Consider the following 24666-nt stretch of genomic DNA (forward strand, 5'->3'; position numbering starts at 1 on the left):
TCTGGTGATGAATGCTTTGATATACTAATGTTCTAGTTATTTAGTCTGAGGTAAATAGAAACTATTTACCAGTTTTAATTTAGTATCAAATATAACTATCTGGACAAAGGCATAGTTGCTATTAGTCGAAAGAGTCAATCACGAACTACAAAATTATTGGGCGAAAGTTCATAATTTATTGGTAAGGTTCATTTTGCTTATCATCACCATGAAAAACTGAATAAAATTTCAAAGTTTATTACAAAAATTCGCATTTATATCCCACAATAGCTAAATAAAAATATTAGCATACAACAGAGTTATGCACGATTAGCGGAGCACGAAGGTATGTACAAAAGTAACGGAAGCCTCGAAAATTTCCATAAAACCTATTGTATTGCGTATGCGGAATTCAATGATCATTGTATTGAACAACGTTGTTCAATAAATTAAGTGAGACGTAATGTGAGTCATGGAAGAGCTGAGCACCATTCTATTGGTGAATATGATGCACGTATCTAAATTCAAAGGATCCGCTGCAAGCTACACAAAATTTGAGTGTCACATCATAATTCGTTCGTAATTCAAGTATCAAATAAAAAATAATGATGAACTAAAGCTTTTCGGTGAGTTCTGGCACAGCCTTGAACAAGTCTGCGACGAGGCCAAAGTCTGCAACCTGGAAACCAAATCCTTATTAGAAAATGCAAGTTTTACACAGATGAAATTAAAAAATTATGTACTGAAACTGATGCTGAGCAGTGATGAAATTAGGACAAATGCAAGATGGCAGAGAAATATAGTATGCGTCCAATTCCAAGTTTAGACAATGGATTCAAAATTTTCGATCTGTGCAAGTCACAATTGAAAAAAGCACGGAAATTGTGTGCAGAGAACAGAGAATTTTGATAAAGCAAGAAGGCTTTTTTTTCAGTATTTTGCAAACAAATTTTCGATGCTGATCAAGCGACAGCATACTTTCCCAACCCAAAATAAGCTCGAGGTGATGTGTCATTTCACTGATGATAAGAATGCTTTTTGCTGACCTGGAAGATGGGAGCCTCAGGGTCCTTGTTGATAGCGACGATGGTCTTGCTGTCCTTCATGCCCGCAAGGTGCTGGATGGCCCCGCTGATGCCCACCGCGATGTACAGCTCAGGCGCCACGATCTTGCCAGTCTGCCCCACCTGCAAACATTTTTCCAGGATTAATTACATACGTTCGAATTACATACGGAATATTCAATTTCATCATGAATGTGAAGAGCAATACATATAAACTATTTACTGGAAAATAATTTTGGACAATAGGTAACGTCAATCCCTGAAGTTAATTAAAACTCTTACAACTCGTTCAGGAATTCATGGACCCCTGCATTCATCGAATGTTCGCATTACTAATCGGAGAAATAAGGTTAAATATAAATGACTAAAACGAATTTGAGAAAATCATAATATTAATTTTTATTGTAGTACAATGTTTCGAGGAACCAGCCTTTATAAAACACTTCTAACACATAATTGGGAATTTCAAGAGGTAACACTTGTTTTCAAGCCTAAAAATAAAAAAAAAAATATAAGCTTCAAATTAAGTGACAGAAATCAAAAATTTTTTTCTCAAAACAGCTTCGTAAGTAAGGTATTATTAACAAAAAACTTGATTCTGTATCCAAGCGACTGGCCAATATCTTACTGGTACTGTTTGAAGAGAATTAGAAGGGGTTTTCAAATAATAAGTTCAGCTGGGAAAATTAACACGGCACCTGCATATCATTAGGCACGTAGCCAGCGTCCACGGCGGCGCGGGAGGCGCCCACTGCAGCGTTGAGCTTGTCAGCCAGCTTGTACAGCAGCTCGAAGTTCTCGCCGCTCTTGAGCCCACGACCTCCACTCACAACGTTCTGACATTTTGCAAATTATAACCAAGGTTTCGTATTCAATAAATGAGTTCATGCACGAACAATTTTGGAGCCAAAAAAACACTTGACAAAATTTCAACAACATGTCCGTTTTATTGAGAATTGTTCATGAAGCCCAAGAGCAACATATAATGAATCAAGTACGTACCTTAGCAGAGCTAAGCTCGGGTCTTTCGCTTTTTGAGAGCTGCTGACCCAAGAATTTCGACTGTGTGGTGTCAAGCTGTGGGAGGGGGAGACTCTCAGTGGCAGCTGAGCCGCCTTCCGCGCTGCTGGCTTCGAAGCTTGTGCCCCGCACACTGATCACCTGAAATAACAGTTATTGATTACAAATTATACCAGGATTGAAATTATAGAGAAGATAAATAAGACAACTTGCCTCACAAAATGGTTAATATGACAGGTAGCAAAGTGCCACGGAGTATGGGTGCTTAAATGACGCAATTTACTTAGAGATCCACTTCACTTATCACCAAACATTAAATTATTAGGAAAATCACAACAGTTTGTCACAAAACAGCTCGTCACAAAACAGTTTGTCACAAAACAGTTTGTCACAAAACAGCTCGTCACAAAACAGCTCGTCACAAAACAGAAAAACAGCTTGTCACAAAACAGCTCGTCACAAAACAGCCTGTCACAAAACAGCTCGTCACACAGCTCGTCACAAAACAGCTTGTCACAAAACAGCCTGTCACAAAACAGCTTGTCACAAAGGATTTTGAACATAAAAATCAAGATATTAATTTTAAATTAACTGAATATCTTCAACATGATACAAAAAAAATGGAAGCCAGAAAGTCATACCGTCACACGGGGTAATAAGGGACGGTTTTTTAGTATTTTTTAATTACTTCTTACCATGAAACATTTTATAAACAAGTTTGGGCTCATTTTAAAGCTCTTTGCAAGAGCTATCGTATGGCATCTCCAAAAAATTACATATGCTATTTGTAAGGTGCAAGAGGTAAGGTAATTATATAACAATAATTCAACCATGGATTTAATTATTGAACATTTGTTTTGCCTTTCATTAAATGAAAATAGTTTGCCTTTAACATTCCATAAATTCAAATAATTGTCAGCAACTTCAATAAATTCAAATAATTGCCAGCAGCATCAATAATTTCAAAAAACTATCAGTAGCACCAATTGAAGATAATGATAATACTTATAAAGCATTAAATATATTAAGTGGGTGGTTCCTACTTTGACAGGGTCGGAGCTCTTGACAGTTTGAAGAGCATTGCCAGCATAGATTGTCCGCACGAACGTGTCAGCGCTCTGGACTGCAATGATGTCATTCACTGGAGCCACATCCAGCTTAGCAGCAACTCTAGGCATCAGTGATTTTCCCAGTGCAGTCGCCCCAGCTGAAATATAGAACAAAGTTTGAAAAATTATTTCAATGCACAAAGAAAGTTAAATAGTTCAATGCTTCGTCAACATTAAAGCAGGTGAATACTTCGGTGAATGTTTCTGAATACTCAGAGTTTGAGATATGTTGTAATATGAGCCTAATTTCTATATGAATATAGTTCATAACAAGATTACCATCATGCATAAGATGATCTGGCTCCAAACACTTCATGATTCTCAATGTAGCCACCTCGTTATAGTGTTATAACCCCTGCCATTCTATAAAGTAATTTTTTGCCACATACAATTTGTACATTGTCAACTTTTATTTTGTTCTGTAAATAGTTAATTTGTAACTCATTATACCGGCACTGTGTTATTTAAGTAGTATTTAATGTCCATTACAGGTATTTCAGGCAACTTGCCATTTCTTAGAAAAAAAACTTGAATTGCAAACTCTTCCTTTTTCTACAACGTGAAACAAATGGCAGATAAAATTTTAATTTTAATAGCCAAGTAGATTTTTCAACACCAGAGGTTAGACATACTGATTGATTCATTGAAGAAGCTTGAATATGTAGGTTATAATCAACCACTTACCAATGACATGAGTAAAATTAAACTGCTTCTGACTGGCAAGAATAATAGGGGTAAGTCGCTCTGGAAGAAAACCTTCCAGATCAGCACTGTCAGCCAGCAGCACCTTGCTTACTCCAACTGCTTTAGCTACCTCAGCTGCCACCTGTTTGAATAACTTCTTTCACTCATACATCAACTGAAATTAAATAGTACAACAATTTTGAAAAGTGAATTTATAATACCTTTACTATGTATTAAAATAAAATAACATCAATCAAACTATACAGAAAAACCTAGTTTCAGGATTAAATGAATGCTAACTAATTCAAATGAAAGAAGGTCACTAGAAATACAGCAAATTTACTTATTATGTTATATTATGCAGGTTTCATTAAATATTTTAAAAAAATATTATAATGTAATGTATGTATTTTGAAATATTATTAGGTATTGAGATACATACATAAATATTCAGCTGACTAGAGGGTCAGCTTTATATGAATCTGATCAAGTTAAAATTAATAACAGTAATTTATATCAACTTTATTGTACAAAAATATATCATATAAATTCAATTATCACTGATACCTATAGAATTAAATACTTGAACAATCTAATTAGCAAGGAATGAAGATTGCAAGCTCCTAGCAGCCACCTGAGTCCTTACCTCAGCACATGAAGAGCCTGCCACTAGGCAGGTTACATCACCACCAATTTGAGAAGCAGCAGTGATGGCATTCAACGTGATGGGGTTAAGTTTTTTGTTGTCATGTTCAGCAAAGACAAGTGTTGACTGCAGACGAACATTTATGCTCTGAAATGATTAATTCTGTTACTATTCTCACATATAATAAGAAAATGTGGACTAACATCCATATCAGCTGCAAATGAACCAGTCAAACAATAGGGCTTTTATTCATAATTCGTTCAATATTCTTTCACCTCAGCACCTGATCAGGAGAATGTCCTTTGGTTACAATCAGTTAAATTCCATGCCAAAAAATCACAATCAATCACAACAGTTATATAGCCACTTGCAACAAATATATTTTTCCCAATTTTGTATGGACTATGGAGTGTAAAATCAAAAAAGATTGGGCAACATACAACTGGAAGCAAGACAAAGACTTGTGCTAGCCTTGGAGCCAAATTAATGTTGGAATTCTAGGAAGAGAGGTTCCATCAGTTTTCAAAGACTGACAGAGGCGTTAAGCACTCCCTCAGCATACTGACCACTGTTCAGAGGGATATGGTTTAGGTTAATAAACTGGCTTAATGACAAATCTTAAATTAGTAAAAGTTCTAATGTTTTCTTATATCTTATAAGGTAATAGAAGAGAAGTGTTGGCACTGGTGAAATAGGCCCATGGCCTTTTGCCAATTCTAGTACCTATTTTCATGCCTTGATTGCACAAGTGATCTGGCTTTTTAAACCTAATCTTTCCATAAATGACAATTGAGATAGCTGCTGGACTTAATAGACTGTTCCACATGTTAGCGACTCAAAGCAAGATGAAATGTTGTCATGACTTGTGACTGCTAAATCCTAAGTTGATGAAACTTTATAAACTTTCCCCTAATATGGGGGAACAGACTTTATATTTTGAGTTTACAGTTTTTTGGCCTTTCAAAAATCATGTTTAAAGAGAATAACATTCTACTATCAGTCCTATCAACAAAATTTTATTATAAACTCTTGTTACAAATTAGTTAGGAAATAAGAAATAATTCACCTGGTAGCTACAGCCTCTACAGGTATAGTGGTAAAGCAGAGAATTTTTTAGACTCTCCCTCAAGTTCATTTTTTAGTCCTATAAGTAGACCAGTAAAGTATCCTGGATACCAGCATCATCATACATAAGAAATTTGTTTAAATCTTGGGTAAATGAGGAAATTAAAAATGAACTGATTCTAAAAAATCACTGGTTTGCCACCATGGCCCTACAGGCATGACAGGAAATTTCCAGTCATGGAGTTGGCATTGGAAAAGCTCTAGTCACAGCTCTAGAGATAGATATAGGGCTATTACATGTCAAATATAGTGTTCCTATATATATATAATGGCTTTTATATACGTTTTGAAAGCCAAATTTCTTATATACTTACCTAATCTAAATTGGCAACATGAGGCAATCAGGAATATCATAATCAGACAGAGATTTCTTAAAAATTGTGTGTAAACCAGATTTACATATCATAAATGAAACATCATTAATAGAATTCTACGCGCTACCCCAGCTCATGTCAGCTGGCAGCCAGAATCTGACAGGCTGACGGTTGACCGCTGACGATGAGAATGACATTATGACAGTCATTCTGAATTTCTGACACCAGCAGAGCTCAATTGCATTGGGTAGCAAGTTCTCTCTTCTATTGTCTTAAATCTTAATATATTACAGTTTTAATTAAAGGTAACTTACATTGCACAGACGAAGTGAAGTACGAGTAAGAGAAATCATAGTGATGAAACAGGGCTCTCGAAAAATTTTCTGCTTAAATCGAAAGATAACAACTCTCTCGGCTTTTCTTCCAACAACCCCCGGTCAGCTGTACTTTCTTGTCAAATTTAGCGGAGCCGTCAGCCGTCCATACTTGGGCAATTTAAGCGGTTTTGCTGTCGGCGTAAACATAAAACGATTTGATGCTAAAGGCTAAAGCTTCTTAATTGAAAGTATCTTCAATGCCGTTCACGACCATACGTAGGCTAGTACTCTGGAACATGTCAGGATAAAAACTCAATTTAGCCAAAAAATTGTCAAATATATAGATCTCCATAAATTGGAGGCGAGCCGAGTCTCGCAACCTAAAATTTTTTATTGGTGTCACAAACTTCTGTAGTCAATTTTAAATAGGTAATAGATGTTTCTACGGTTATGGTTAATTTTTTAATGCAAAATACTAACGTCAGTGCCTAGAATATCTTCCAAACTAATGAACGCACTTCGATGAAACTTTACAAACATGTTCAAATAGACATAATGGCGACGTTTAAGTCGTGATCATTTTTTTCGATTTTGCCTTCGTTTGTCAGTTAACAACTTAACATAACATAAAATAACAGTGATGTGTCACTGATGTCAGCGCTGAAGTGTAGGCCTGATGTGGCCTGTCGCCGATTCTTTTCCTTTCCGTGCCTTGTTCACAGAATATCTAAAATCGTGTCATTTGACCGGAGAGTTAGACTGGCATAAGCTCCGAAATTCGCAGTGAGCCTAGCTTGCGAGTATCTTTCAATAATCATTCTTAAAGGCCTAACAATTATGTTAAGGTCAGGAACATTTTTTCTATTTCGGCTTCATTTGTGAGTTATACGGCCATACAGAAAAACGACCGGTATTACGGTATCCGATTTACAGTTTGCATTGATCCTAAAGTAACTCCATAATTAATTAACGCAACTCGATAAAACTTTGCGCATGCGTTCAGCAGGGCCTGTTGGTGATGTTTAAGTCAGGATCATTTTTTTTCGATTTCTCCGTCGTTTTCAAGTTACACGGCAAATCTGTGCAGGATAGGAGACGTATTAGGCTCACTGCTATATTGCGTATTTAGTACCGTAAGACGTGCAAACGAAAGCGACATCGAAAAAATTGTAACGACCTAAACATCACCGATATGTCTGATTGAACACGTATGCAAAGTTTATTCGAGCTGCGTTCATTAGTTTGGGAGATATTTTAGGCTAGCTGGAACTTCTAAACCCGGCAGCGAGTCCGGCCGTAGAAGATTCCGAGCAGCAAATCGAACAATCTCAAGTATTAATCTATGCATCTCTGTAGCATTACATTTATTCATCGAAAGCAAGACTTTTTTTGTCATTTTTATGAGCGCTGAAGTTATGAGCAGTATCTGCTTTGTAACTAAAGTCATATGCTGCAATTTTCAAATTTAATCATCTTCTTTCCATCATGAAGGAGATAGAGAACATTAGAAATATATGAGTATTTAGGAATAAAGATAAATAAAGCCAAGTATTATTCCCAATTTCCATCTAATTATTGTTTATCAGAATAAACTTTTCCCAGATAATTAAGGATAAATGAATATGACCAGGATCTTCGTGTTTAATCGTCCGTTATATGAGTTCTCATATGCTATCTTATGCACACTATAGATAAAATCTTACGGTGCGAGCTAAAAAGTAACTCTACAACAGTAAAAATCACTTGTGTTAGATGCGGACGATTTTTGGCGGGTTATTATGCTTTGCCAGATAGCTAACATAATTCACATGACACTTCAGTAACAATAATTCACTAATGAAAGACGAACTATCCGAACAACGCGAATACTATGTGGTAACAATAAATAAATAGTAAAATGTTGCAACAAAATGTGCCGTTAGATTGACCCTTAGAGATTCGAGGGAAACAGTGAATTGTTTGAACCGTTCGTATTGGCAGAGGAAGTAAAAATATCGTAGCGAGAAGTCGGGAAGTTCGGTTCATCGTCGAGTGTGACATTATAAGGCAGAAGCGGGGAACTGAGATCTGATGGATATTGCGCACTTCCAAACGCTTCGTTGCCGATATGCTCCGATACATTTTTTATGTACATTTTGACTTCGGAAACAGTGTGCTCGCGTAAAGAGGATATATTAGTCATATTATCATTGGTATCAGGGCTCGAGACTCTGTGAACACTTTTGCCGTCAGCTAGAGTATACGCGACGTGCGCCACGAATCCTACTGTGAGCTCCTTTGTGACGTTCATTTCGGCAAGCATCAAGCTTGTTATTTCGGAATCATTCACACGAGTGACATGTTTTTGCTCTAATATTGAAATGTCGTCAATCGTCCCATCCTCTTCAAGTGTTTTGTCAATGAGTAGCGAACCAGAGTCACGTTTCTGCGCGTTGACTACATCAACGTTCAAATCAGCTCTGGTGATGTTGATGAAATCCCCGTCATATAAATGACTGCAGTTCAAGTTAGACATATTCATTTCAAATACGTTCGAAGGATCCGAAGCAACATCAAATGTGCTAATATCAAGAGTGGAATTTATAGATGCAATAGATGTTTCATATCCATCGTCATGTGCATCGCCTGAGTTCAAATGACTGCTCATGTCTTCTTCAGTAAAATTAACATCTGCACTTGACTGGAACTGCACCACAGCCGACAAGTCATCAGAAGCATTTGTGTCTACCGAGTGGTTATCGTAGTAAGGACTCACTTGGTCGTCATGCAAACTTGTGACGCTTAACACAAGGAAATGTTTGGTCGATGATTTAATAGGGAGAGAGGAAATTGGTTCATCCACATCAGCAATGCTGCAATTTACGCTCGAGGATCCAGTATCATTACAACGTGTCACGTTATATTGGAGAAAAAGAAGCTCTAGAGACAAGTTTGATGATTTAAATTCTTCGGATATCTTAGGCTTTGAAGTCAGTTCTATATCACTGGTTACTGCTTCCGAGCAGTTGTGATGGAAGTCATGTACCAAATCGTCAAATTTTATTCCGTTGTCAAGGTTGTGCGATGGCTCTCCGTCGAGTTCCACGGCAAATATTTGTTCATTTGTTGAATTGCTTAAATTATTCGCCGCTGGGTTGGTGATTTGAAGAAAATTGGCGTCGAGATCCCAATTTAAATCACGAGATACTTCAATTTCGGAAGAATTGCTGACAGTTTTTATAGTTGCAACGATCGGCATATATGTTTTCACTGTTTCCCCGAGACTCCTAGCGTGAAAATCGTGATGCGACTGAAGTTCTCTTATGTTGCTCTGATTATGAGATGATTCAAAAACTTGAGCGGGATCGAAATTGAATGTTTCATTCAAAAAAGTATTTTCATCAAAAAAGTATTTCAGAGAGCCTGGACCCTGATCATCGAACGGTGCGAGTTGTTGTGTGGAATTCGTTTCTTGTTCGCTGGCCTCCCATCTGGACTCCAAAACCATATCTTCCTGTATATCATCATGTTCTGTAGAATTTTTGACACGTCCAGTTGAACTTTCGACATGTCCAGTAGCATTTTCGACACATGAGGAAGTTAAGGAACATGTTTCATGTTCTCTCGAAGCGTTCCCTACAATCATTTCGTCCACTGATAAATTTGATAGCAGATGCAAATTTGTGTTATTTTGAAATGGTTCCACAAATAAATAACCTTCCTCATGATTTTTGTCCAGAGTCGAATAATTTGGAGGCATTGATGAAGACGAAGTATTAGACCAAACAACAGAATCTGGACCCCGTAGGAAAGCATCAAGAGTTCGTGTTACTAACATGTCCGACGACACTGAAATTTCAACCTCCACAGGATTTTCTATGACAGGTGGTGACTCATCCTTGACGTCATCAGTAGCAAGGAGTAAGGACATAGTAGATTCGAGAACATTCCTAGTCATCAGAGCAGTAGCTGTAGTTGAATCTGAAGCTTCAGCCGGGGAAGTGTTTGCTGTGATAGCAGTGATGCCGAATAGTTCAGGTTCAATGGAATCAGACAGCTGTAAAATATGTTCAGAATTAGTTTAAACTTATGAAATGAATAATATTAAATTAAAATCAAATACGAATTAATTTTATATTAATGACTCATGAACCCAAGATATATTTCAAACTATGAAATTTCTGGAATCCAAATATCAGTTGAGCCAAAAGAAAAGGACTTAAACGTTTCTATATTTTATAATTGAACTTTGGTCTGCGATTCTCAGTACAATTTTCATTAGAACTTAACGCAGACCAGAACAGAACTATTGTATATATAGTAGCTACCTGAGTGGTGCCTGCTGGTGGAAGCGTGGCTCCAGGGCGAGCCTCGGCACACCGAAGCAGCGATCCAACGACCTGTGCCACATGTATGGTTAATGAGAGCCTTGCATGGTTAATGAGAGCCTTGTATGGTTTATGAGAGCCTTGTGTGGTTAATGAGAGCATGTATGGTTAATGAGAGCCTCGTATGGTTTCTGAGAGCCTTGTACGGTTAATGAGAACCTTGTGTGGTTAATGATGGTTAATGAGAGCCTCGTATGGTTAATGAGATCCTTGTATGATTAATGATAGCCTCGTATGGTTAATGAGAGCGTTGCATGGTTCATGAGAGCCTTGCATGGTTAATGAGAGCCTCGTATGGTTAATGAGAGCCTTGCATGGTTAATGAGAGCCTTGTGTGGTTAATGAGAGCATTGTATGGTTAATGAGAGCCTTGCATGATCAATGATAGCCTCTTATGGTTAATCAGAGCCTTACATGGTTAATGAGAGCCTCGTATGGATAATGAGAGCCTTGTATGGTTCATGAGAGCCTTGCATGGTTAATGAGAGCCTCGTATGGTTAATGAAAGCCTTACATGGTTAATGAGAGCCTTGTGTGGTTAATGAGAGCATTGTATGGTTAATGAGAGCCTTGAATGGTTAATGAGAGTCTTGCATGGCTAATGAGAGCCTTGTATGTTTAATTAGAGCATTGTATGCTTAATGAGAGCCTTGTATGGTTAATGAGAGCTGTGTATGGTTAATGAGTGCTGTGTATGGTGAGAATCTTGAATGGTTTATGAGAGCCTTACATGGTTAATGAGAGTCTTGTATGGTTAATGAGAGCCTTGTATGGTTAATGAGCGCTGTGTATGGTGAGAGTCTTCTATGGTTAGTGAGAGCCTTGTATGGTTAGTGAGAGCCTTGTATGGTTAATGAGAGCCTTGCATAGCTAATGAGAGCCTTGTATGGTTAAGGAGAGCTTTGTATGGTTAATGAGAGCCTTGTATTGTAAATGAGAGCCTTGCATGGCTAATGAGAGCCTCGTATGGCTACTGAGAGCCTTGTATGGTTAATGAGAGCCTTGTATGGTTAATGAGAGCCTCGTATGGCTAATGAGAGCATCGTATGACTAATGAGAGCCTGGTATGGCTAATGAGAACCTTGTATGGTTAATGAGAGCCTTGTATGGTTAATGAGAACCTTATATGGCTAATGAGAGCCTTGTATGGTAATGAGAGCCTTGTATGGTTAATGAGAGCCTTGTGTGGTTAATGAGAGCCTTGTATTGTTAATGAGAGCCTTGTATGGTTAATGAGTACCTTGTATGGTTAATGAGAGCCTTGTATGGGTAATGAGAGCCTTATATGGTTAATGAGAGTCCAACATGGTTAATGAGAGCCTCGTATGGTTAATGAGCCTCGTATGGTTAATGAGAGCCTTACATGGTTAATGAGAGCCTCGTATGGTTAATGAGAGCCCTATATGGTTAATCGGAGCCATTATGGTTAATGAGAGTCTCGTATGGTTAATGAGAGCCTTATATGGTTAATCAGAGCCATTATGGTTAATGAGATCCTTGTATGGTTGAGAGGCTTGCTACAGAACATTGTTAAGAAATTTAGCCACAAAACCTGTGAACGAACTACGGCTTACTCACATTAGCTTTTGATTTCTAAACAAGTAAAGAAAAAATCTATATAAGGCCTATATATATAGATATACATATATATAGTTCAGTGTCATGCATATATACACACAAAGTATATTTTAAGCAGGTTTCATTGAAGACCAGAGAATTCTCTGGTCTTCAAGAAACCTGCTTGAAAGAAGAAATTCTGCCAACCTATACTAACAAAGTATATTTATATATATTTATACTTTTCATTTATATACGAGCAAAAATAATATACGAGCATACAACATCGCACGCTGCCGCGGTGTAGACATTCATATATGTTCGTAAACAGGTACACACTTCATCAAACACGATATTATAAGTTACAATTTCACACCTTTCCCTCAAGCGAGCAACAGAATGTTATGCTGAGACAATAAAATGATCTCGAATAGAAAAGTCAAATCCCATGCGATGAGGATCTACTGAGGAGAGGATCCTATACGGCGTCACGAGAGTACCGCAGCCGGTCGATTGGACCAGGAATATCCTGCACGCGATTGCAGGAAGGAGCGTCGCCGCATCTCAGGACTTCATTGTGTTCTCAGTGACGTCATAGTCCACAAGGACACGCAAAGCAAAAAGTTTGTGGACGCTGAGATCGATTGGCATACACGGGACGCTGAAGTCGTGTTGGTTGATAAACCACATAAGACATTTAGGGCAGCGCTTCAAAAAGTCGTTTTATGTCAAATGTGCGACCAGAAATAGTATTTGTTTGAATATAAATATCCCTTGTAATTGATGGACACAAACGCAGGGGAAAAAAATCAATACGCATTCACCAATCAATTCAAAAACCAATCATTCTATATAACATGAAAAGGAAAATTAAACAACAAAACCTTAGCTTTGCGACAGCTGTCACCATGGTTATAGTATGGATCTAAAATGAATATTCTACATTTATACGTATAGAATATAGAGAATATTTAAAAATATGGGTACCTCCTGAGAGGCGCTTTGTCCGCATGATCGGTGCAGCGAACAATAGCTCGCGCCTAATGGACTATCGCTAGTCAAGCTGACTATTAGTGCAGTGGACAACAGCTCGCTCCTAATGGACTATCGCTAGTCCAGCTGACTATTAGTGCAGTGGACAACAGCTCGCTCCTAATGGACTATCGCTAGTCAAGCTGACTATTGGTGCAGTGGACAACAGCTCGCGCCTAATGGACTATCGCTAGTCCAGCTCTGACTATTGGTGCAGTGGACAACAGCTCGCGCCTAATGGACTATAAGATAGTCAAGCTCTGACTGTATTGACCAGCTCAACCTGCCCTCCTCGTCCCTCTTAAACGCTCTGCCAGAACTGAGGGCCGAGTGATCCATCGCTTGATTGCGTGGACCATTAGTATTTTAACGCAAAAAATTCTGAATACTAAGATTATTAATATGACTGAATTTCCGAGGCTAGATCCTTAGTCTATCAACTCCTGATTATTAGGTATGACGTGTTTTCATATTCCTTTAGCAAGTAAAACATGCAACAAACTTTTGGAAAAGAAAAATAATTTAGGAAAATTTACGCGATAAAAACGGATTCCTAATTCATGAGCGGTATTAATTAAAGTAAGGAAATAATACGTTACGTTATGTTGATTGAAAAAATTTAAGCTTGCGCTCACTGGACTCAGCGATGGTCCATTCCTAGGTGATAACTTCATTCCGGCTCTACCACGACCGTGTACTGCCACACGACCGTGTACTGCTACACGACTGTGTACTGCCACACGACTGTGTACTGCCACACGACTGTGTACTGCCACACGACTGTGTACTGTATCGTAATATTCAATGTCACCCCGACACAACAGCAGCACAATGAAGAATGCCACAACAGCTGCTGCCTGCTAACGCAAAGGCATCACAATGATAACGGAAATCACAACAAAAGCATAGCAATATCAAATGCCACTAAAGCTGCACCATATAACGCCCTGACACCATAACGCTCTGACACCATAACGCTCTGACACCATAACGCTCTGACACCATAACGCTCTGACACCATAACGCTCTGACACCATAACGCCCTGACACCATAACGCTCCGACACCATAACGCTCTGACACCATAACGCCCTGACACCATAACGCTCCGACACCATAACGCTCTGCACCATAACGCTGACACCATAACGCTCTGCACCATAACCCTCTGACACCATAACGCCCTGACACCATAACGCTCTGCACCATAACGCTCTGCACCATAACGCTCTGACACTATAACGCTCTGACACCATAACGCCCTGACACCATAACGCTCTGACACCATAACGCCCTGACACCATAACGCCCTGACACCATAACGCCCTGACACCATAACGCTCTGACACCATAACGCCCTGACACCATAACGCCCTGACACCATAACGCCCTGACACCATAACGCCCCGACACCACAACTTGCTCAGCTCACCGTGATGCAGAGGACGAGTCTCGGGTCCATCGCACCCGGCCGTGTCACGGGGAGCGTTCAGATCAATGAACTTCTGAGCACCCAAGAGACGAACTTCTGAGCCACCAAGAGAAGAACTTCTGAGCCACCAAGAGAAGAACTTCTGAGCCACCAAGAGAAGAACTTCTGAGCCACCAAAAGAAGAACTTCTGAGCCAGCAAGAGACGAGGCGTCGCGCTGACCGCCGTGCGTCAGGACGTGACGCTGACAGACGGGGAACTGAGGATGACCTCGAGGGATGTTCCTTATATACCCCTGAGCTTGTCCTCACTTATAGCCTGGTCACGCGAGAGCTCAAATGAGGTCAGATGCGCCGCTGAAGACCGTACAACTTGCCACTCGTTGTGAAGATGATGGATGTTTTGTCCCAGCATGAGAACAACTTCACGTATAAATAATGAACATCGCTAGCAACGCATGGCTTCTATCAACTTCTGCTCGGCCTATTATCACAACACGCATCCAACCTCACTAAATAAGTTGATCAAAAAATAAAATATTTTTATTCAAAAACAGCTTTTTTAGGTTTTCTCTTCATTTTAATTATAGAAAAAACAACTGCCCAGATGCTCTTAAAATCGAATGAAATCATACAATTTCAGTCGTATCATACAATGATGCACAATAATATCCACTTGTGTGAAGGACTGCCACACATTCCTAACATTCTCTTGTATATAATTAGCGTCTTCGTTCAATTAGCGTCTTCGTTTCTAATTAGCTTCTTCGTTTCTCTTGTATATAATTAGCGTCTTCGTTTCTAATTAGCTTCTTCGTTTCTCTTGTATATAACAGCTCTGACCTGCCTGACGTCTGCCAGCTCTGACCTGCCTGACGTCTGCCAGCTCTGACCTGCCTGACGTCTGCCAGCTCTGACCTGCCTGACGACTGCCAGCTCTGACCTGCCTGACGTCTGTCAGCTCTGACCTGCCTGACGTCTGCCAGTTCTGACCTGCCTGACGTCTGTCAGCTCTGACCTGCCGGACGTCTGCCAGCTCTGACCTGCCTGACGTCTGCCAGGTCTGACCTGTCTGACGTCTATCAGCTCTGACCTGCCTGACGTCTGCTAGCTCTGACCTGCCTGACGTCTGCCAGGTCTGACCTGCCTGACGTCTGAGCTCTGACCTGCCTGACGTCTGACAGCTCTGACCTGCCTGACGTCTGCCAGTTCTGACCTGCCTGACGTCTGCCAGCTCTGACCTGCCTGACGTCAGTCAGCTCTGACCTGCCTGACGTCTGCCAGCGTTGTCTCCAGTGACAGCTTGAGGGTAGCCAGGCATTCCTGGCACTGTAGTTTAGTGGCTTCCAGCACCAGCTCCAGACTCCATCTGTGCAGCACAGAAACATCTTTACTTCTCTCCGACACTTAAATTCTACCAGTTTTATACAATGAGGTCCTACTAACATAATATAGGCATAAAATTATATTCAAGTTTCAGAATCTTACATAAAACCATTCACACATTCACATTTTTTCGCCATAAATAAGAATGAGTTTTGATCATTCTTCTCATCAATGTAATAAAATATTTAAAAAATCAATATTAGTCACAATAGCAATGGCTTTTCACAATGAATCAAAACACGGCTGTTCAAACTGATTACTTAGCACCCTAGATTCAGCACCACTAATGGTAACGAATGGCTGCGTGTAGTAGCACTAGTGACTGCATGTAGTGGCACCACAGACTGCATGTACACTGACTGTGTGTAATGGCGCTAGACTGTGTGTACACGACTGCGTGTAGTGGCACCACAGACAGCGTGTACACTGACTGCGTGTAATGGCACCAGACTGCATGTAGACTGACTGCGTGTACTGGCACCAGAGACTGCGTGTAGTAACCACCAGACTGCGTGTAGACTGACTGCGTGTAGTGGCGCTGCTGCATGATGGTCTCGAGGGCCTTGAGGCGGCGGTGGAGCTTGTCGAGGGCGGCGGCCATGACGTTGCACTGCAGGGGGCTGAGCGCCACCTCGTGTCGTAGGCGCCCCCTCACCGCCCCCAGCAGCGCCGGCACACACTCGTCCACCAGCGCACACAGGCTAGTCTGCGCCTCTGCGCTGCCCGGACTGCCAGCACGTTTAATTTAGTGATGAATCATAATGATATTATTATTATTATTATTAATGATGTTTCCACACACGCGTCCACCAGCGCACACAGACTTGCCTGCGCCTCTGCGCTGCCCGGACTGCCATCATGGTTGATTTAGTGATAAATTATAATGATGATCTTATTATTATTATTATTAATTAATGATGTTATCACACACGTGTCCACCAGCGCACACAGACTTGTCTGCGCTTCTGCGCTGCCGTCAAGGTTGATTTAGTGATAAATTATAATGATTATGTTATTATTATTAATAATAATTAATGATTTTATTAATAATTTTATCAATTGAAGATGTTATAATTATTAATAATAATCGATGTTAACGGCATCCATGTGAACGAGAGGAATTTAATATTGAAGAGAAAATGAATACCTTCAATGTTTTTATAAAGCAAGAAGGAGTCATTTGAACTCAAATTGAAGAATAACTCATGAACATTGGACAGAAAATCAGGCAGTGATAGATAAATTTTTGAAACGCTCCAGAGAAATATCAGGCAAACAAGTTCATCATTTCTCGCTGTTGCTGAGGCATCACTGGCCGAATATACAATGGCTCTAATTCATGAACTTTTTTTTCATCAGGACAATTGCCCATTATACTATGGCGGCCATGAAGCCTGACCTGGAGGGTGCGTGGGACAGGAACATCTCCTGGTAGGAGGAGATCAGCAGCCACAGGTTGGCCATGTACGTCTCGTGGCAGCGGTCCACGAACAGCAGCAGGTCCTGCGCATTCAACAAGATATATATACATTTTTGCCAACAATTAGGAGTTTACCAACAATTTCAATTAGATATTCCCATAAACAAAGCCATTCTCCACATTTTTATGCAGAGAATTGTTTTTTGTTAAAATACGCATTCTCATAATATCAACATCACGACAGTGGGCGTTTGTCTCCAGATATTGAAGATAAGCGATATTAAAGATTAAGTTAGGCAGTTGACTGTAAAATGGTTGTTACGCCTGCTTATCAAATCATACTTTAAACGTAGGAAATGACCATAACTTTAATTTGATAACGCGTTACTTGTCTCCAATTGATGTGAGATGTATTAGACATTAATGAAGTGCATCATGAGAAACACCTTATGGGTAAGATTTGTAGTACCCAGAGCAATCTTAATCTAATGTCATATCACTAACACAATTATTAGCGTATGGCATCTGTTGAATTTAATTCAGACTGTAGTCTTTAACTGGTATAATTTTAAAGTTGTACCATAAATTAACAAAGTTTTGTTGGGAATTTGACCGAAGTTAGACATGGCAACTCACAACATCAAAGTTATGCTGGGAACTTTAGACGATGTCAGACATGGCAACTCACAACATCAAAGTTTTGTTGGGAACTTTAGACGATGTTAGACCTGTCTCTTATACACATCTAGATGTGTATAAGAGGTCGGAGAGCAGGTCGTGGTGGTCAGAACAGGTCGGAGAGCTGGTCGTGGTCAGGACAGGTCGGAGAGCAGGTCGTGGTGGTCAGGACAGGTCGAAGAGCAGGTCGGGGTGGTCAGGACAGGTCGAAGAGCAGGTCGGGGTGGTCAGGACAGGTCGGAGAGCTGGTCGTGGTGGTCAGGACAGGTCGGAGAGCTGGTCGTGGTGGTCAGGACAGGTCAGAGAGCAGGTCGTGGTGGTCAGGACAGGTCGGAGAGAAGGTCGTGGTGGTCAGGACAGGTCGGAGAGAAGGTCGAGGTGGTCAGGACAGGTCGGAGAGAAGGTCGAGGTGGTCAGGACAGGTCGGAGAGAAGGTAGAGGTGGTCAGGACAGGTCGGAGAGCAGGTTGTGATGGTCAGGACAGGTCGGAGAGCAGGTCGAGGCGGCCTGCGTCGAGCAGGCTCGGCTTAACGCAGCGCAGGGCGGCGGCAGTGAGCACGGCGTCCAGCAGAGCCTGCAGTAGCCTGCGGTACAACACCGGGTTAGTGGTGACACGGAGCGGTGCAGGTGGCAAAACTGCCACACAACTTGTACACAACTGCCACACAACTTGTACACAACTGCCACACAACCCGGTTAGTAGTGGCAGGAGAGAAACAAGTATGGTGGCACTAGAAACAGAACAACTAGAAGAACTGCGGTGGCTTCTGCACTGCGTGCAGAAGAAACAACTGCGGTGGCACTACCGTATGTGACATGAGGGGCAAGTTCTTAAGTAGTGCTTACACGAGGTTACCACGCGCACTGCAGTTCAGAGGATCCTCGATGTAACCAAAGAACAATAATAATCACATTTAGTGACAATTACCTAAACACTTGATGAATTAGTTTGGTTCAGGCAGGCTCAACTCACGCGTCGTCGGAGACATGCAGCCAGAAGTGCGTGTGGAGGTAATGCACGTCGAGCTGCACCTGCTGCAGGCCCTCAGTGCTCAGCGTGCACACGCGCAGGCTTTCCTCCAGACTCTGCGGACACAGGCGCGTGTATGACGTGAGTGTGTACAGCTCAATATTAGCTGCGCACAGCCAAATCTCATGTGCAGCAGCGTGCGCACAGCCAAATCTCGAGTGCAGCGGCAAGCGCACAGCCAAATCTCGTGTGCAGCGGCAAGCGCACAGCCAAATCTCGAGTGCAGCCTCTGTGCAATAATTTAATCACGCGCACACTCAGCACGCTCTCCACATATTCGGTAGCTGACACTGTAGTCTCAGCGCTGTTCAAGACGCCTACAAAGTCTCACTTTAAGCGCAATTTTAAGCACGGCGGTGACGATGGCGAGCTTCTCAGGCAGTACGGGAGCGTACACGTCGACGCGGTCACTCCAGAGCTTGGACAGCGTCAGGGGCGGGTTGGTGCCGCCCCATCGCGCCAGGGGCGTCGGTGACGGCCGCACCACCAGCGAGGACATGCTGCACAATAGGCGATATGAAATAACAGGTAGTAGCATAAGTGGCAAGACAATGATAATGAACAATTTAGCGAAGGAAAATACTGTGGAGTTTTAGTGATGCAGCATTTAAATTAATGTATTTTTGAAGAAGATTCAAGAAAAAATTGTGAAAACTTATTAGTCATTGTCATCATTAAGCATCGATCGCATGGCAAGCTGATTACAGTTGACCTCAGTATCCAAGAGTAATGTGGGTAATGCTACTCTTTATCGTCCAAGAGTTGTACAGGTAATGCCACTCTTCATCCAAGAGTGGTACGGGTAATGCCACTCTTTTTTGACTTTAAAGCCACTCTTCATTAAAGTCAAGTCACCTCTGGAATGTTCTCCTGGACGAGTCTGACGACCGTTCCTTCCTCGTGCCTTCTTCGTACAGCGCCCCCACCTGAGATGAACAATCATTTATACTCTAATTGATTATAATTACAATATTTGATGGCATACAGCAAAAGAAAGATGTTTCATTTTACTTTGATTTAAGTATTTTTCATTGAGATGAATACCATAAAATATTTCATCGCGCATCATTTCTCTGACAACATTTAAATGACATACGCTATGACGTTGCATCACACACGAAGTTAATAAGCCGGACAATAAAAATATTTTACATTTCATTGTAAATTATCTTCTAAGAATATACTACGTGAGTACAATAACATTTAAGACAAGGCTTCATAAGTTTCAATAAAAATGGAGATTCGTACAAAAAAGCAAGGCCCAATGGCCCGATCAACGTTCACAATAGCTGTTAACTGATAGGAATTGGTGCTCAGATTTCAACTAGATTTGAACTTTTGAACAAGCCTGGATTAGTTTAACACTCTCCAACAAGTCACTTCAAAAGTTGCAATGTGGAAACAAGCAACGGTGTAAATAAAAAATGTCATTCCAAGCATACATAACAAAACAAAGATGGTAGACTATAGACTATAGCCCTCAGTTTCACACAGGATGGATACCAACTTTAGATGACGTTCATGAACACGAAAACCCTAAAGGAAGACTCATACGGATTGAATTTCGGGGCATTTGCTCTCATCATAAATGCAATGACCACTCATTTTGAAAATAAGTAGCCAAGAATATAATATTCGGGGAAATAATTCACGAATTATGACAAAATACAAACGAGGGGAGGGTGTAACACACTTGTTTGGCGCAGGTCTCGATGCCCTCCCTGAAGGAGGCGATGACGGAGCGCACGGCCGTGGGTTCCCCGCACTGCAGCCAGTCCTTGAGCTCCACGCTGCGCACCAGCAGCTGAAAACAACCACAAACTCACAGGCTTAACAACCAGCAGGCTTTTGTCTGCCTGAGTATTAAAAAAAATATAACTCAGTACTCACTGTAGTGAGTGACAGAGAGCGCATTTTCTCGTCGACGAAAACTTGAGGTCACGGACGGACGGACGGACGGAAAGACAGTCAGACGGACGGACGGACGGACATGGCGAGCACAATAGTGCATTTTTTCCATAAATGAGAAAATGCGCTAAAAAGAAGGTCACCTCCCTAATTTTTACGGTCTTTAGTCCTGTAAAATCGGAATAAATTCTAGTATGAGGTACGAGATTTATAAAATAGAGAAAAACTTATGCAATGAACACATTCATTTTTTTCATTCGGATATAGTAAAATGTTAATCAAACCTGGTAACTTAGTAAGTGAGCCTTGTGACGGTATTCAATTCCCTTAATTTTGCCAATAAATTATTGTTATCGGTGAACTTGACTAATATCCGCGAATAAGGTGAAGTAAAATGCGGGACAAGCGGCTTTTCAACTACACATTACAGACCAACTCTTGATGCAACACCAGCATGGTGGTGGGGGCGCGACGCACCTGCGTGAAGTTCAACTACACATTACCGACCAACTCTTTATGCAACACCAGCATGGTGGGGAGGGCGCCACGCACCTGCGTGAAGTGGGCGCCCTGCCTGGCGACGTAGGCGTTGAGGAGGGCGTGGGCAGCTAGCTTGAGGCGCGACGTGATGCGCTCGGACGGCGTCAGCAGCGCCGCGCTGCCCTCCACACTCGCCACGAGCTTGCCGACACCCAGCGCCTCGTCGCACTCACGCACCTACAACATTACAACAATGTAGAGTCTCGCGAGGTACACTGTTAGAAAAATTACCGTTAACGGTATTACCGGCGTTTCAGTGGCCGCGGTCGGCACGTGAAAAGAAACACCGTGTCGCCGTTTTTATTCTAATTCAACACTAGAAATCCGTAAAACATCTGATAAAAACGGCGAAACAGTTTATTTTCACGAGTAGACCGGCCACTAGAAAGCCAGTGGGACCGTTTTTTCACCGTTTCTTCTTACAGCGTACTTAGTAAACTTTTAATGAATCTCAGGATTTAATTTTATTCATGGCTGGCAGCATTGAAGTCTTCATGTATACAGAGTTTTGAACAGGAAAGCAGTAAAGATATACCCCAGTTACTCGGCCGTTCAACACTTATAAGTTACACAGGCAGAGATGAGTCCTCTCGCGAGGTCTCACGTCGCAGCAATTGGAGCCGACATACACAACTTGAAAAATAAGTACGTATACCCTCCTAACATGATCTTACGATTGATTGCTAGGTTTAGGAAAAGGGTTAAAAAGATTGTTGAGCCTGCATACAAGTTCACGTTGCATTCGTTATCAATTTCAAAGGAAAACAAATTCGAGGATGCAACACCTCGCGCTAATGTATTGTTTCTTATTTGTTCCTGCACGGAACACATCCACGTCACATCATCTGGCTAGACTATTACGACCATAAACGTTCATGACCAACACATAAACGTGTACTGAAGGCACATGTAAACAATGACGACCATGAACTGACAACACATAAACATGTACTGAAGGCACACGTAAACAATGACGACCATGATCTGACAACACATAAACATGTACTCAAGGCACATGTAAACAATGACGACCATGAACTGACAACACATAAACATGTACTCAAGGCACATGTTAACCATGACGACCATGAACTGACCAACACATAAACATGTACTCAAGGCACATGTTAACAATGACGACCATGAACTGACCAGCACATAAACGTGTACTCAAAGCACATGTTAACAATGACGACCATGCACTGACCAGGTAGTGAGCTGTAGAAGTTTGCAGGTCCCACGCGGCCCTAGCGAGCACCAGCAGGAGGCTGCCACTGGCACCACCCGCGGCACCGCCGGCAGCGATGGGGTTGCCGATAACAATTGTTCTGCAACCCTCGCCCCCATCAGCGTCCTTCATGCCTTCCGATCTGCCATTGCTTTCCTGCAAACTTGCTCGTGATGCGACTCTTCTATTTTTTTCTGCATCGAGAGAATGGGCTTGTGGGTCAGTAGAGGAGCTAAGTGGGTCAGCAGAGGGGCTAAGTGGGTCAGGAGAGCTATGCTGTTGAGGCCCTCGAGTGGCAAAAGAAGCCAGCGTGTCGGCGAGGTGGAAGAAGAAGGCGACGACGACACCTTCGCGCACCTGTCGCAGCACAAACTCCGTGCGGAACAAGTCGTCTGAGCTGTACGTGACTCCGCTCTTCAGGAAAATCTGGGGACGAGCACAACGCATACAATCAATTAGTAGTGAACATACTATGTATTTGTGGTCTGTACCTCCAGTTTCACCGACGACAGATTTGAACGCTAGTAAATATAAATTGATGGTAGTTGGTTAATCAAAGAAAAAAATCTAAAAACTTTACAGGTTTCTAGTTAAAAATTAATTTAACCTGTCTAATTTCAATAAAAAAAAGAGAAATTAATATTCATCTCATAGGAAAATATAACTACGAGAGCAGTTGAGAAGATAGAACAACAATTTAAATTTTTAGGCAAGGAACAGGAAGGTTCAGTAAGCAACGCTATTTACAGGAACACAAACCGTGGAGCAGCAGTGCAAATATTAAACGCTACAGACGCACCGACACACAGGCGAGGATATTAAGCGCTACTGACGCACCGACACACAGGCGAGGATATTAAGCGCTACAGACGCACCGACACACAGGCGAGGATATTAAGCGCTACAGACGCACCGACACACAGGCGAGGATATTAAGCGCTACAGACGCACCGACACACAGGCGAGGATATTAAGCGCTACTGACGCACCGACACACAGGCGAGGATATTAAGCGCTACATACGCACCGACACACAGGCGAGGTGCTGCTTGATGTCAGCCGCCGTCCTGGCCACGAGGTGGGACAGCAGCCGCGACAGCTCCTCTGCTGCGCCCACGCTGCTGCTGCTGCTGGCGATGCCCTGCACAACGGCGCACGCTAGATCATTGTGTGATCGATGTATGGTACCGGTATTTTTATATACTAGACATATACTATATGTCTAGTATATCATATAATATAATGATATATTAGATATACTAGGCAAATATAAAGACAAATAGCATATAATATAATGATATACTAGACAAATATATGATCAATATATTTGCCCCTGCAACACGGCGCATGCTGAGCCGCTTTTCACCTTATACTAAGGTATCAATCGGCGCTCTGGGTGTACTGGGACTGCTACGTTCGACAAATTTAACAAGGTTTACGATACGCATGCTATACGGTATATCACCTCATTATTCAGATACAGCAATATCTGGACACACAGCACTATGACTGAAGATTTCGATTTAAAAGGTTATGATTAGAGTTAGCAAACAGAAAACTCTAAAATTGTTGAAGCATTTTATTGCGACACAATATGGCACAGGAGGAAGTGAGGTCTAGTCTAGTCTGTCAGCTCTGTCCAGCACGACGTTTGCCAGCTCTGACCTGCCTGACGTCTGCCAGCTCTGACCTGCCTGACGTCTGTCAGCTCTGACCTGCCTGACGTCTGCCAGCTCTGACCTGCCTGACGTCTGTCAGCTCTGACCTGCCTGACGTCTGCCAGCTCTGACCTGCCTGACGTCTGTCAGCTCTGACCTGCCTGACGTCTGCCAG

At 41.7% G+C, this 24666-nt stretch overlaps 3 protein-coding genes across 3 annotated transcripts in view; all 3 read right to left on the reverse strand.

The window, feature by feature from the left end:
* Nucleotides 1-64: 64 nt before the first annotated feature.
* LOC108683291 (electron transfer flavoprotein subunit alpha, mitochondrial) lies at nucleotides 65-6484 on the reverse strand. Its single transcript, XM_018172593.2, has 8 exons — nucleotides 6256-6484; nucleotides 4503-4649; nucleotides 3857-3998; nucleotides 3107-3270; nucleotides 2046-2204; nucleotides 1742-1879; nucleotides 1026-1166; nucleotides 65-658 (listed from the first exon to the last, which is right to left on the reverse strand). The coding sequence occupies exons 1-8, from the start codon at nucleotides 6292-6294 to the stop codon at nucleotides 593-595; spliced, it is 996 nt and encodes a 331-aa protein (XP_018028082.1). The 5' UTR covers nucleotides 6295-6484; the 3' UTR covers nucleotides 65-592.
* Nucleotides 6485-7893: 1409 nt separating this feature from the next.
* LOC108683287 lies at nucleotides 7894-14874 on the reverse strand. Its single transcript, XM_018172590.2, has 3 exons — nucleotides 14646-14874; nucleotides 10566-10637; nucleotides 7894-10294 (listed from the first exon to the last, which is right to left on the reverse strand). Exons 1-3 carry the CDS (start codon nucleotides 14673-14675, stop codon nucleotides 8189-8191), a joined length of 2208 nt encoding a protein of 735 aa, XP_018028079.1. The 5' UTR covers nucleotides 14676-14874; the 3' UTR covers nucleotides 7894-8188.
* A 3477-nt stretch (nucleotides 14875-18351) lies between these two features.
* Nucleotides 18352-24666, reverse strand: part of LOC108683288 (vacuolar protein sorting-associated protein 51 homolog) — an 11927-nt gene continuing 5612 nt past the window's right edge. The window contains exons 8-16 of the mRNA XM_047882720.1: nucleotides 24649-24663; nucleotides 23861-23974; nucleotides 22813-23259; nucleotides 21618-21782; nucleotides 20851-20961; nucleotides 20013-20083; nucleotides 19489-19657; nucleotides 19101-19213; nucleotides 18352-18711 (exon numbers count right to left, since the gene is read on the reverse strand). Coding sequence (XP_047738676.1) covers nucleotides 18603-18711; nucleotides 19101-19213; nucleotides 19489-19657; nucleotides 20013-20083; nucleotides 20851-20961; nucleotides 21618-21782; nucleotides 22813-23259; nucleotides 23861-23974; nucleotides 24649-24663 — 1314 coding nt within the window. The 3' untranslated portion in view covers nucleotides 18352-18602. The remainder of the gene's footprint in view (nucleotides 18712-19100; nucleotides 19214-19488; nucleotides 19658-20012; nucleotides 20084-20850; nucleotides 20962-21617; nucleotides 21783-22812; nucleotides 23260-23860; nucleotides 23975-24648; nucleotides 24664-24666) is intronic.

This window comes from Hyalella azteca, unplaced genomic scaffold (genome assembly GCF_000764305.2).
Source record: "Hyalella azteca isolate HAZT.00-mixed unplaced genomic scaffold, Hazt_2.0.2 contig11116, whole genome shotgun sequence".
Lineage (NCBI taxonomy): Eukaryota > Metazoa > Arthropoda > Malacostraca > Amphipoda > Hyalellidae > Hyalella > Hyalella azteca.